The sequence below is a fragment of the Syngnathus acus genome, chromosome 3 (assembly GCF_901709675.1).
Source record: "Syngnathus acus chromosome 3, fSynAcu1.2, whole genome shotgun sequence".
NCBI lineage: Eukaryota > Metazoa > Chordata > Actinopteri > Syngnathiformes > Syngnathidae > Syngnathus > Syngnathus acus.
Window position 1 is genome coordinate 13,173,864 of NC_051089.1, and position 13,577 is coordinate 13,187,440.

The window sequence follows — 13,577 nt, forward strand, 5'->3', positions numbered from 1 at the left end:
TAGATGCCTATAATCTACATATACTATAATATAATGTAGACACATTTACATCAATTACCGTAATTTTCGGACTATAAGTCGCGGTTTTTTTCATAGTTTGGGTGGGGGGGCGACTTATACTCAGGAGCGACTTATATACATATATATGTTTTTTTTCACTTTCACTTTTTTGGGCATTTTATGGCTGGTGCGACTTATACTCCGGTGCGACTTATAGTCCGAAAATTACGGTACATTATTTAGGCCTCTCACCAGTTGGCCGGCGGTTAGTTCTTTCCTTGTTGCTTTGTTGCTTTGCCTCTGATGACTTGTATTTTGTCGCACTTATTGGTTTTCTTTTGTGGTGCCGTTGTGAGTGGCAGCCTTTTCTACAAGCCTATTGAGTTGCTCTCGTGTCATCAGTATGTCTTTTATATACCAATTGCGGTATGAATGCTTTTGGAAAGCTGAATCTCTCTCTCTCTCTCTCTCTCTCTCTCTCTCTCTCTCTCTCTCTCTCTCTCTCTCTCTCTCGATCTATCCATCATGTTCTTGGAATGTGGGAGGAAACCAGAGTACCCGATGGAAACCTAATGAGGCCCGGGGAGAACATGCAAACTCCACACAGGAAGGCCAAAGCCAAAATTGAACCCTGCACCTCAGAACTGTCAGGCAAATGTGCTAACCAGTGCTTCATCATGTGCATGTAGGAGATTTGATATACAATTAAGGAATTTTAAACTGTTCCACAGCCATGGGTATAAAGGCTTCCCCCCAACACAAATAATTAAACAGTACAATCTCTCGAGAAGCAATTTTACTAAACTTCCATGTGGCGTCATTCAAGTGAAAAATATACAGAGCCAGCGCTGCAATATAATGAGATGGATGCTTTTTCATTGCTGATTTGTGTTTAAAGACACACACTCGGCAGATGCAGCACATTGAACGTAGTAACTGTTGCATTTGAGGCCAGGTACCAACCGTGACAGACAGTTTGACGGTTTTACTGAAAGAGCTAAAGGATTACAGTTGCATCAAGAACAAAGCAGAATGAAAATGAGCTGCAAGCCTATGAGGTGCTCTTAGAAAGTCACCTCAATCTAAAAATAACAGCACATTTACTGCAAACAATGCTTAAAAGATTGTGCCAATTTTTCAGTTACCTTTTGGCACATTTACAACATTGTTCAACTTAAAACATATACAACATTTGGGCGCACCATTTTGAAATTATATTGTAGTACAGAGAAAGAGTGCAATTGAAATGGTCGACATGTTGATTACTGTTAATTTCACATCTTCAGCCTTTTTAAAGAGTCCCTGTTAATTTCATGACATTATTATGGAATCTTGAAAACCAAAACTTTGTCATTCTGTGAGATGCGATGACGCAAACACGAAGTTGAACCCGCAGCTGTATTTGAGACTGTTTTTGCAAAGGGGAAAAACTCTTCCTAAAGTTGTAATGGTCTTCACACTTTTATTCATATAATACATCTTATTTAGCTAACTTTATAACTAATGTCAGCATCACAGAAAGTAAGCGATTATATGGGAGGAATTGGATTTTCTTCATACAAAAGTGTCATCTTGTGTGAATGATCTCGTTCGTTTGCTTCCATGGCAGCATCCTCCATCATCATTGGGAGAACGGGTGAATGGGGCTACATTGTAAAAAGGGCCTTCAGTAGCTTGAAGGTGGAACGGTGCTCTATAATGCAGTTAATTTACCATGATGACATCTGGAAGAGCCCCAAGCCAAGACTGGCCAAATCCTTCAATTGCAGTAGTGGCGTCATGCAGGCCCTGCAGCATAGAGAAACACTTTGACACAACTTAAATCTTCATTATGAGCTTCTACTGCTTTTTTAAGATCCCTTTTGAACCATAATTAAGAACCCTCTCCTTTGTTTACGAAATCCTAAATATCTTATTTAATTTTAAATCTTACGGATCACAGTAATAAATTCTACTGTTTTAGTTTTACTCATTCAGTCGGGTGTGATGTAATAGATAAAAATACGTAATAAAAAACAGAGAAAACTGAACGGAATAAAAAATAGCCTCCAAACAAATCTTAAAAGTATCTCAGAAGCACCTGGAGGAATATATATATTTTCTTTTCTACATTCTTGGAGACTCCAAATACACAAGAAAATAAATATAAAAGCAAAAAACATGGATTTTCCATGATATTTACCAGTATATTGGATTAAGGGACATTTTCTCAGATGACCTGCTTATAAAAATGACTGCTTGAGTAAAAAGCTGTGTCATCACACTTACAACGTGGGGGAAATATGGGATAATTTGTGTGGCATTAAGATTACAATAGACATTTTGTTTATACATAAAGGTCATTTGTCTCATTATTAGAGCACATAGAATTTGTTCATTCTGCATACTGTCTGTGAAACAAACAAGCAAGCTCATTAAAGCTGTTTGCCAAGTATTTTTTTAAATGCGAACAAGTAACAAGACAGTCAGGAGGCTGAGCAACACGGGATAAGCCTATATGACACAGGTGTCAAACTCAAGGCCCGGGGGCCAGATACGGCCCGCCACATCCTTTTATGTGGCCCGCGAAGACAAATTGTGCATCAAATTTGTGTCATTACTAGAATTGCAAATTGTCTTCACTTTTAAAAATATCTTATTTTTTTAAATATTTGACCAGTTTTGACTCGTCTGATTTGAAAACAGGTTATTTGTCAATTTGTTTTGTAGCTTTTACTGTATATAATATGAGGTGCTCATACATTTATTTGGGTTGACAGTCATAATGGCCCTCCGAAGAAACTATGACTACAATGCGGCCCGTGAAAAAAATGAGTTTGACACCCCTGCTATATGATTATGCTTCCTTCAGCTTCCAAAGGCATGAATGAGATTCTCCCTCCTCCATTGCGTGAGACTTCAGTGACACACACATATTTCAGTTGATTAAGTTGAAATAAAATGCGACATTGACTTCAGACACAGATAGAGAATTCCACTTTGAATACTGAAGTGTCTGTAACATATTGATAATCCAGCAACGTGCAATTTCCAGTTTGCTCTCAGTTTGATACAAGAGGCTATTTCTACTCTACTATATCGACTGATAATTTTCAAGTCGTCACTTCCACATATAGAACTGCATCTATCTTTTTCAGTCATGTGATATGACTTCACAGAGTGTACAAGAGGGGTTCCACCTTCGCCCACAGAATGATGATTAATATAATGTGACTGCCGACCATTCGCCCATTTACGTAAGTCACTGGACAGCTCAACCTTATATACGGAGGAGGGGTGACACCCAAGTGCATGTCAGACACTGGTCACCATTTTAATCACGCCACAAAATTCAAAAAAACTACTTGGGGGGGTTAAATGTTATATGTAATTTATTTCTCATGTTAGGCATTTGTCTATTTTTATTTCTCATTCGACATTTGTCTAAATTCTTATGTGTACGGCGACCTTGAGCGCCTTAAAGGCGCCTTATAAATAAAATGTATTATTATTATTATTATTATTATTATTATTATTATGTTCTGAATTGGGATACATAAAGGTACTTATCCACCAAAATAAAGAAATCAGTTTGTTACAAATGGGTACCACGGATTTGTAAACAGATTAATTTTACGTAATTTTAGGTGACATGAATAAATATGATACAATATATGAATGAACAATTACGGTACAATATGATTGGAAACCTCTCTCTAGCTCAATGATCAAACTTTTAATTTCCTGCTTCGATGCAGCAACCTTGCTGTAATTCTAACAGCTGTCTTTGTTTCATTGCACAATACTACTTGATTCATTGCTAGAAATGTTATTATGGAGAAGTTTCTTTTCATATGCTTGTACAAATATTTGGGCCTCTCGTGTGTTTTTCAGAGTTTTGATGAAAACTTAAGCCTTCTACGCTTCTGTATATTTAATTTTGGTTATGTTGGTGTTACATGGCGAGGCAAGGGATGCAGTAGGCTACCACTGCGTTAGATGATGGAAATGGGAAATGTGGTTGTACCCAATTAAAGGTATGAAATAATTAAATGGCTTTATTTTGTATTAAAGAATGAAGCGATAGAATGAATTAAAACTTATCAAACATAAAATAGCACCCATTTTCTGAACATCTGCCAAGCCAAGCTGGTAAATCTGTTAAGGATATTCACTATACATGTGTGAAGACTCTCTCACACTTGTAACTTTTCCTTTTTAGAAAGTAGCAACAAACATCAGAGAATACAAACGCAAACAAATATCCGGTTGAATCCGTACTGCTTTCCTCCCCTCATAAACTGAACATTTAATAAGATATTTTCGGTGGGTACTGTGCAAGATATGAACAAGGTATGCTTTTCATGAATACAATAACATTTTGTTCATGTTAATTTGACATAAGAGAGTTGAAAAAAACCAAAAAAAAAATGAGTCCATAAAACGACTCAGTGTGATTTAATGGAGATGTTTCCTTTAAAATTAAATTTGAATGATTCTCAGTGATTAACTTCTTCACCACAAATTTAGGAGCCAAGTCAAGGGAATGAAAATTATTGTTTTAGACTCAAGTTTCACTTGCCATACCAGTGTAGCAAAATCTCGATTTTACGTGAACTTTGGGGTCCAGATAACCCCGAAAGCGTGTTGTATAGAAAGTTTTACGCGCCAGTCATGTAGCTTTGTACGGTCCTTATATTGTCCATTTAAAATACTACTTGAAAATGTATTTACGACGAAGAAAATTGGGGTCCATAACCAAACTGCATTAGACATTTTTCAAATGTCTATGCTGTCACCCTTCTGAATAATTAACAAGGTTTTACTCAGGATTGCTAAATTTATCATCAACAGCGAATTACAAAGCATACAGAGATGAAATTAGAACCAAGAAAAGTTTTAAATGTGTCTCTTCACTACTCAAAGCTTACTCCCCCAAATGAACATAAAAGCTGTGAAATGTTTTAAACATAACTTAAAAACACATTTTTAGATTGGGACTCAGTCAGCTATTACGGGTTTTCACATAAAAGACTTTCCGTCATGGGCCATAAGACATTTCTAATATACAAAAAAGATTCACAGATCTCCTATGAGCTTTATTGTCAATTTCACAGCGATCAAAATCCCCATCCATCAGTCATTCCTTTCTATTCTGCTATCTTCTTATCCCTACTGTGACAGAAACAGTAAGGCCGCGTGTTGGATTTTTCTTTGCATTTCATCATGCCAGTCCAAACTCTAGCCAGCGGGTGAGTTTAAGCGGACCAGACGACTCTGTCACTGCAGTTGGTTCAGTATCGTCAAAGAATTTGAAGATGACGCTGGACACAAAATGTATGTGCATAAGTCTACCTTCAATGAAACAAATTAAAATCAAATCTTGCACACATAATAAGCTTGTGGATTTGTTCTTCAGACTTTCTCAGAGAGTGGTGTACCAGACGGCCATAAAAAGTATAATAAAGCCACATCTGTCATTTGGTTTTCATTCTGTACCTCGCTCTTGCTCCTTTTTTTCCTCCAGATGGCTTAACTTGTTTTCCTAAGAGACCTCGCAGACTGTCCATGATGTGATTTGGACACATACTGTGGGGCCTGCTGTATATCAGCATTCTGGAAGCCCAGTTCACAGTTAACTTTAGCAAGTAAGGGCAATAGCAGCCGCTGCTCTCATTTCTTGATGATAAAACACGTATAGTACATATACAGTATTTTCTGAAGTATAAGGCGCACTGGATTATAAAGCGCACCTTCATTGAATTTTTATTTTAGAAATGATTTCATATATAGGGCGCACCGGATTAAAAGGCGCATAAAAAAGTACTACTGGATCAAACTGAGGTTGACTAGGGTTGCGGTATGCATCCACTAGATGGTGCTGTCCTAAAGGGAATGTCAACCCAGTCAATGAGGTAAATTCCTACTCCCTTTCTGTATGAAAGTGATACGGTTTGGCTTCTTACTTGGTCCAGCAAACCCATACATTTTTTATGGTCATAAACGTTCTTTAGCGTTGATTAGCTTTGATGACGGCCTTGCGTTATGTGCTGTGGTGGTGGGGAGCGGTGTTGGGGGGGGGGGGGTCACTGTGCTTGTCTCACGATAGACTTACCCGTATGTCAATCAAGCGATGGGATTAAAGTGATTCGGTTTGGCTTCTTTTTTGGTCCAGCAACCCCACTCATTTTTTCTGGTCATAAACTTCATTTAGTTTAAAAGAAAGAAGCAAGTGCATGCGGTGATGCGTAATGCGTTGATTAGCTTCTTAGCTTTGATGACAGGCTTGCGTTATGTGCTGTGGTGGTGGGGGGGCAGTTCACTGTGATAGGCTTACCTGTATGTCAATCAAGCGATGGGATGGATTCTAGCCTATAGGTTGCCGTAATGCTGGGAAGCGATGCAACCTTGTAATTTACTAGTCGTACTAAAATGTACTGAAACATTTTGGCAGAGCGCTGTTTACAACCAGTATGGATCAAATTATTAATCAATTGATCCATATATATGGTGCTCTGCATTATAAGGTGCTCTGTGTTTTTTTGAGTACATTTTAAGTTTTTAAGTGCGCCTAATAGTGCGGAAAATACGTTATATTCAGAATCTGCAGTCATGAAATAAATCTAAACATAATAATAGTACCGTTCTGTAATTTGGAAATGCAAACCTGATTCACATAAATATAAAACAATCCAATAAAAAAATGTGAGTTCTTGTTCTTATGCCACATGATAACAAATTGTTACACCCCACACCATTCGTGACCTCGAAATGTCATAACTGTCATCAAGTGAGAACATTGTGAAGGCAACATGTTAACACATCGGCATGTTCCAATAAAACATTAACATTCTGACATCACATTCAATTATCCTGCGCAAATCCACAACTGGTTACCCACCTCCACACACACACATAGACATTTAAAGTGAGCTCCCCAAGAGATTTCACTACCCATGAAATCAGCATTTCATCAACATGTTAAGGAATTGCAGTAGTAGCGTGGTGCATGACATCACAGAAATACCGCACCTTCACCAACACTTTGACACCTTAGCCGAGCATCGCTGTAACAGAAACTAATGCTGGTAGCACCGTTAAAGAATCGTCTGTCTCACACTGTAGCCCTTTTGGTTTTATGCTTTGGCCACCGGTTCAAAGTGGTTCTTTCACTCTTAAACTTTGGCCAGTCGAATAGATCATGTCATGGAGGCTGAGGAATCAATTGTAAGGAATAGCTATCATGTTAATTAGCACTGTATTTTGTTACATTAGAGAGAAGAGCACACAAACATTTTGGGAAATGGGCAACCTAATTTAGGATTTGCTGCGCGGATTTGTTTAGTTTCAAATTTGCTGGATGGGCGGGCACTCCAGAAACCCAACTATTTGTATTCCATTCCGTTTTATCCGTTCAGTCGTGTCCGACTCTTGAATGCTCTATAAATCAGTCCCCTGCATACTTCCCTGTTATTCACGGCTTCTCTCAGTTGCTCGATGCTCATTCCTACGTCTCTCTTTCTCTTAATGTTGTCTAGCCAATGGGTGTTTAGTCTACTATTTATAGACTATCCCAAAAGTCAACTTTCCACGTCCCTTTTAAATAGTTTGAAAACTGTTTCCTTGTGTTTAACAAATTGATATCCCAGTGGTTAATTTCTGCTTATAGGTTTTTCGACAGGGTAGAACAAATTCTTCAAAATAGCTTCCAAAAATCTTATTCAGGTATGTGTGGTTTCCTCAAATAAACCAGGACAGAAATCTAGTTCTGTAAAGTAAAGGCAGCGGTGTTCATGTCCCGGGGATATTGATGATACCTCAGGAATAGCCTATTGTTTTTCCTCATTTTTTTGACGCCTCGATTAAGAGTACAAAAAATCTCTGAGGGAGAAGGAGGTGAAGGCTTCACATACAAAAGTGATTTCATCCGTTTTCAACAGCAACAAACAACACTGCGGGGAATGCCCATTTGCGTGGGAAGAAACTCAATCACGCAAGCAGTGTTTTACAACATTAAAGACAACATTAAAGACAAACATTGAATAGAATCTGGCAACAATGATTCTGAGTTTTTTTTTTACATCAATTATGGTGAGACAAGTGCCTATACCCGTAAAAAAAAAAGTAACAAAGTTTTGTTTCGTCTTATTCAGCACAAAATGTCAAGGAAATATAATTGGTGTCAAGTTGTGCATGAAAATGTTTCTTCGTAAATAATTCCTTTAACATGATAATTATTTGACTTTCATTGGCTTGATGCCCCTTTGTGCAAGTTTGTATAGATAAGTGATGAGAGAATTGCAAATCACCCTTTTAAGTATTGAATTAACTTATTTGGATCAGTTTCATATTACAATTTAAAAGTTCAATTTGATTGATGGTGTAATCTGAATAGTAAAACATTTTGTCATCAGGGAAAAATTTGGGGGTCTGGAACTCATCCATCCATCCATCTTCTATTGAGAAAATGTATTCATAAATACCTGACTTTCCTATTTATTTCAAAACAGTTAAACCAACGTAATCACTCATTCCTCAGCACATTTCTACAACATAACCTGGTCACAAAGGACAATTTTCTATAGTTATTCCACTGGGTTCAGCAAAACAGCAAGCCAAGACAAGTGTGTTGTCTGTGATACTAGACATACCATACATTAATTCCCTGATGGGACTTGGGATCCATTAAATCAAACTAGTTATTTGTAAACCTCCTAATGGCATAAAAAATCTCGCTTGAGATTAGAAATACATAAACCCTGTCTGCCTGCAATCTGCATAATTGTAAATAAATTACTGTATTGACGTTAATTGAGCATGCCACCACTTGGAACTGTGTCAATCCAGGTACAGGTTTCCTCCAGTTCCTCTGTATTAGGTTTACTCCAGACTCAAAATCCAATAAGTTGATGGGTTTGTAAACAATATCTGTCCAATATCAAGTGAATGAAAAGCAAATTAAGCAGCACAAATAAACAGAATTCTCGACAATCTATTCTGGCAGGTGGCTCGGTGGCGCACTGGTTAGCTGCTAACCAGGGTGCCGGTTCGATTCCACCTCCGGCCCTCCCTGTGTGGAGTTTGCATGTTCTCCCCATACCCACGTGGGTTTTCTCCGGGCACTCCGTTTTCTTCCCACATCCCAAAAACTTGCTTGGTAGGCCGATTGAGCATTCCAAATTGCCCCTGGGTGTGAGTGCGGATGGTTGTTCGTCTCTGTGTGCCCTGCGATTGACTCGCAACCTATTCAGGGTGTCCTCCGCCTACTGCCCGATGACTGCTGGGATAGGCTCCAGCAGGCCTGCGACCCCCATGGGGACAAGCGGCATAGAAAATGGATAGATGGATCTATTCTAGCAGGCTTAACACAATAGCAAATAGCTGAGTGCACTTTTAAAGAACAACTCAAGCACATTATACTCCCTCAAGTGGCGAAGAGACATGCTGCAACTAGAAACGTGGTAAACCAAAGGGTTGTCAGATCTGTTTGGATTGCAGCGATTGGAGCGCAATAGTTTCCCATCTTTTTTGAAAAGCGTACAGCTAGTGAGTCGAGCAGCAAACGCCTTGCTTCACTCCAGCGATAAGTCCACTTCATATCTTTGTCAACAATTGCATTATATGAATTACATCTTTTTTTAATTCCATAATTGTATCATGCGATTTGCATTATGAGATTGCATTTTAGTATTTTAGAGTGCCCTTCCACATAAGTCATCAATTTGAAGAATTCATTGGATGCTCCAGGACCTACAAATGGAAATTGGCAGTGATGTGGCAGAAATATGGTTCAGCATATGCTACAATATAAGAAATATGGGAGACCATTGCAGCATTTGCAAATTTGTGTTCCAATAAAGCTGAATGTATTTCTTACTGTGTTAACACTTTAATCATATTCAGGCTTACAGGCTAGCCCTTGTCAACAAGGGACCAGAGCCAACCTCTGCAGTTCCTTTTCTGAGACATTCTGTGACTCTGGGCTTCCTTTATTGGGGCATTGCTTGAATGTTGTTGGTGCTTAGTCAGTGGCATTGCTTTTATTCTCTAAAATTATATTTCCTACTGGAGGGTCAGCCCTGAACAACTGCTTCGACTCTGATGGTTCCGAAATATTTGTCCTCGGTAAGAGGATTCAATAAATGGAGCCGCCCCCTCAGCCGAGAGACTGATGAGTTTCATGACGACAGCCTGAGTCTTACAAACTGCAGATGTCTGAAGAGAAAGGTTTCATTATTTCACTGCCTCTGCTTTAAGACCATTTGTTTGTCTGCCCATACATGGCTTTGTTAGTCATTGTATTTGTCATGACGTAATTTCTACTCTCTTTTACAAATGGGATTGGCAGTTATGCACTTGATCTGTTGCCAAGGAATGGAATGTAAGAATTTAAGAATCTTTATACACGCGCTCTTTAGCCAACAGTCACTAAATAATCAGAGCAATCTTTCACCTTCTCTTCTCCTATTATGTGACCCAAATACTTTTCCAGTTGATGCTACTGGATTACAAGTCACGTGTGTGGTTTGACAATAACCCATTATTTTTTTCCAGGTATTTTCTGGTAGCTACTCATGTGTTGTTTTTCTGTTGCTTGGAAACATTGAGGAGAGTGTGCAGAATTTTTGAATAAAAATAGAGATTTGGATTATGTTGTGTACTGAAGAGAAGAAAATGCTACTATACAAAACTACTTGATTTTAGTGCTGTGCTTAAGCCTGGCTGTCAATAACCAGTGTAAAATGCTGCAAGTGAGGATTTAAGAATATGATAATTTTACTGACCAATTGCGATTCATCTCCTCCTCAACTTTTTCCTTGTGGATCAATAACCTTGCCATCTGCCCAGTTGCGTTTTGGAGGGTTTACAATAAATTTAAAATACCCAAGGTGGCATAGTAATCGCATTTATTTACCTCTCACTAACAGGTTAATTGCATGGGCATACACGATTTGAGAAACATCCCAAATGAGCTGTTGTCGTTAGTTAGTAAACAAGGATGTGAGATTTAAAGAAAATATTATTAAGTAACTGCCCTGCGATTGCCTGGCAACCGGTTCAGGGTGTCCCCCGCCTACTGCCCGATGACGGCTGGGATAGGCTCCAGCACGCCCGCGAGCCCCGTGGGGACTAAGCGGTTCAGAAACTGGATGGATGGATTATTAAGTAACAGCCAGTGAGAGGTGCACTCCCGGATTATGTTAAATGAGCCACAAAATAAATGTGGTGGGTCACATGATCATAGCTCTTAGTTCACTCACGATATAGTTTGTACTGTTAAATTGTACAGCATGTGTCCAAACTTCCAGGTAGTACCTCTGGCATTTCAGTGGGTGTCCGTGACTATAATGGACATTTTTTGCCATGGCTTTGAGTAATTGCAAACAATGTTGTGAAATAGCATTTGTCTTTTTCTCTGAAGGCTCAGTGATAAACACCCCAAATTCTTCTGCAGTATTTTTCAGTGGAAGCTCAGTTATACAGAGACACATTACGCCCATCCACCCACTCCTGCCCCCTCTTCTATAATAGCTGAATGGACACCGTCCATATTATAATGGAACAGTAGGGGCATGCCTCAGGTCAACAGCTTTTAAACAGATGTCACTCAAAGCATTGGTTGAATTAGCAATGGGCGGGATTGCACATATCCATTTTTTCAATACATCTCCTTTCTCTGGTGACTGTGCTTGCCAGATTTTTTTTCTTTAACATTTGCTCCACAACCTGTCAGTAAAGGCTGAATCTCAGCCAGCGGTACACATTAAAACTAACATCATATCTTTTTCTCTCTTGAAAGACAAAGCTACGATGAGCTGGAAAAGAAGCTAAAGGAAGTCTTCACTGAAAGAAGCAGCATCTTGCACCAACTCTCCAAGACATCTAAGGAGCTGGACAGTATCAAAGGCAACATTCAGGTTGGACATTTTCTGTTTCTTACTGAAAGATACTGAAGAGTACAAGGCTTTGGCGACTTTGGATTTATGAGGAAAAGTGCTTTTTCACAATTAGAATTAAATTATATTTTAAGAGACTAAATGGACTTGAAGAAATGGGAAAGAAGACAGAAATTGAACTATTATTATCTATTTGGAAAATGACAATGACATTGTTCTGGTTATTACCCTGTACGGCAGTCCTCCTCAACAAATTCCCCCAATGCAACATTTCAGTGAAAAAAAATTGAAAACCAAGGAACGTTAACCTTGATGCGCTTTTTTTTCTTTTGTTTCCAACACAGAAGAGAATTGAGATCAGACTTAAAATGCATCCCCTTTCAGTGCCTCCCTTCAATTCTTATGATTGACTGATGGCTTTCTGTGTTTATGGCTCAAATGTAATTATCAGTAAATTGGTTATCAAAGAAATGATGCGCGGCCAGGAAAGTGTGTGTGGGTGCACTTAGTCCTAAATGTGGCTATCATGTCCCCGGGCAGACAGATGTCTTTCCACTGCAGACAACTACTGTACTTTCATCCTGGGCCCTGTGCCAGCATAATGGACAGGGCAGAGATTGTGTTTGGGAAAAGAAGATTTGTGAGAACCTAATCAACACACAAAGAAAAGAAACAGAATTGTTATTTAGAAGAGAATTGGTTTGTTGAAGCAGATTTGAATTAGCCAGTGTTTATCAGTTGCCTTCAAGTTTCAGGTTTACCTTCTAGGAACGTTGCTTGATTGTTGTTGTTTTTTTACTTGACAGTCATACCCACTTCCATGTAAATCAAGTGAATAACATAGTATTTAATCATTTCCTTTTTACATTACATACCTTTTTTACATATTCGTCAGTGGTCCACTGTTTAGCACTTTCGCCTCACAGTTCAGACGGTGTGGGTTCGATTCCACCTCCGACCCTTCCTGTGTGGAGTTTGCATGTTCTTCCCGTGCCCGGGTGGGTTTTCTCCGGGCACTCCAGTTTCCTCCCACATCACAAAAACATGCATGGTAGGCTGATTGAGCACTTCAAATTACCCGTAGGTGTGAGTGCGAGTGCAGATGGTTGTTCGTCTCTGTGTGCCCTGCGATTGGCTGGCAACCGGTTCAGGGTGTTCCCCGCCTACTGCCCGATGACTGCTTGGATAGGCTCCAGCACGCCCGTGACCCCGTGGGGGACAAGCGGTACAGAAAATGGATGGATGGATGCATGGATGGACGGATGGACATATTTGTCAGCACAAATAAAATTTAAAACTCAGGCTCCACAACCCTGCTCATCCACCACAAACCGCTGTAAAACCCGTGTGCTGATTAAAATAGCCTACGCCAGAAACATAAAGTAAGTGTTGCCAACATTATCCTGCGTATTAAAGAGCTATATTTCACACTATCTGAATAGCCCTCTAGAGTTGAATCTTTAACTTGTTGAGTGACCTATCATAGATGTGACAAAGCTTGCCCTTTTCCAAACTGGCATATCCCAGTTTCACTTGTGAAATAAACTGCTGTGAAGTAAGCATCCCATTTGCTATGTCAGGTTTAGTTTACCTGCCTTGCCAAGATAATTTGGCTTTTGCAAGAAAATATTCTTGCCTATATGTTTTTAGGACCTAATCACTCCATCCACTTTTATTGTTATCGGTCAAATTAATATCTGG

General features: G+C 39.1%; 1 protein-coding gene across 3 annotated transcripts in view; it reads left to right on the forward strand.

Moving 5' to 3' along the window:
- The window catches only part of luzp2 (leucine zipper protein 2), a 98,381-nt gene that overhangs the window by 41,029 nt on the left and 43,775 nt on the right, over window positions 1-13,577 (forward strand). For all 3 annotated transcript variants that reach the window (XM_037248430.1, XM_037248429.1, XM_037248428.1), the window contains exon 2: window positions 11,780-11,897. In XM_037248430.1, the coding sequence (XP_037104325.1) occupies window positions 11,780-11,897 (118 nt within the window). The remainder of the gene's footprint in view (window positions 1-11,779; window positions 11,898-13,577) is intronic.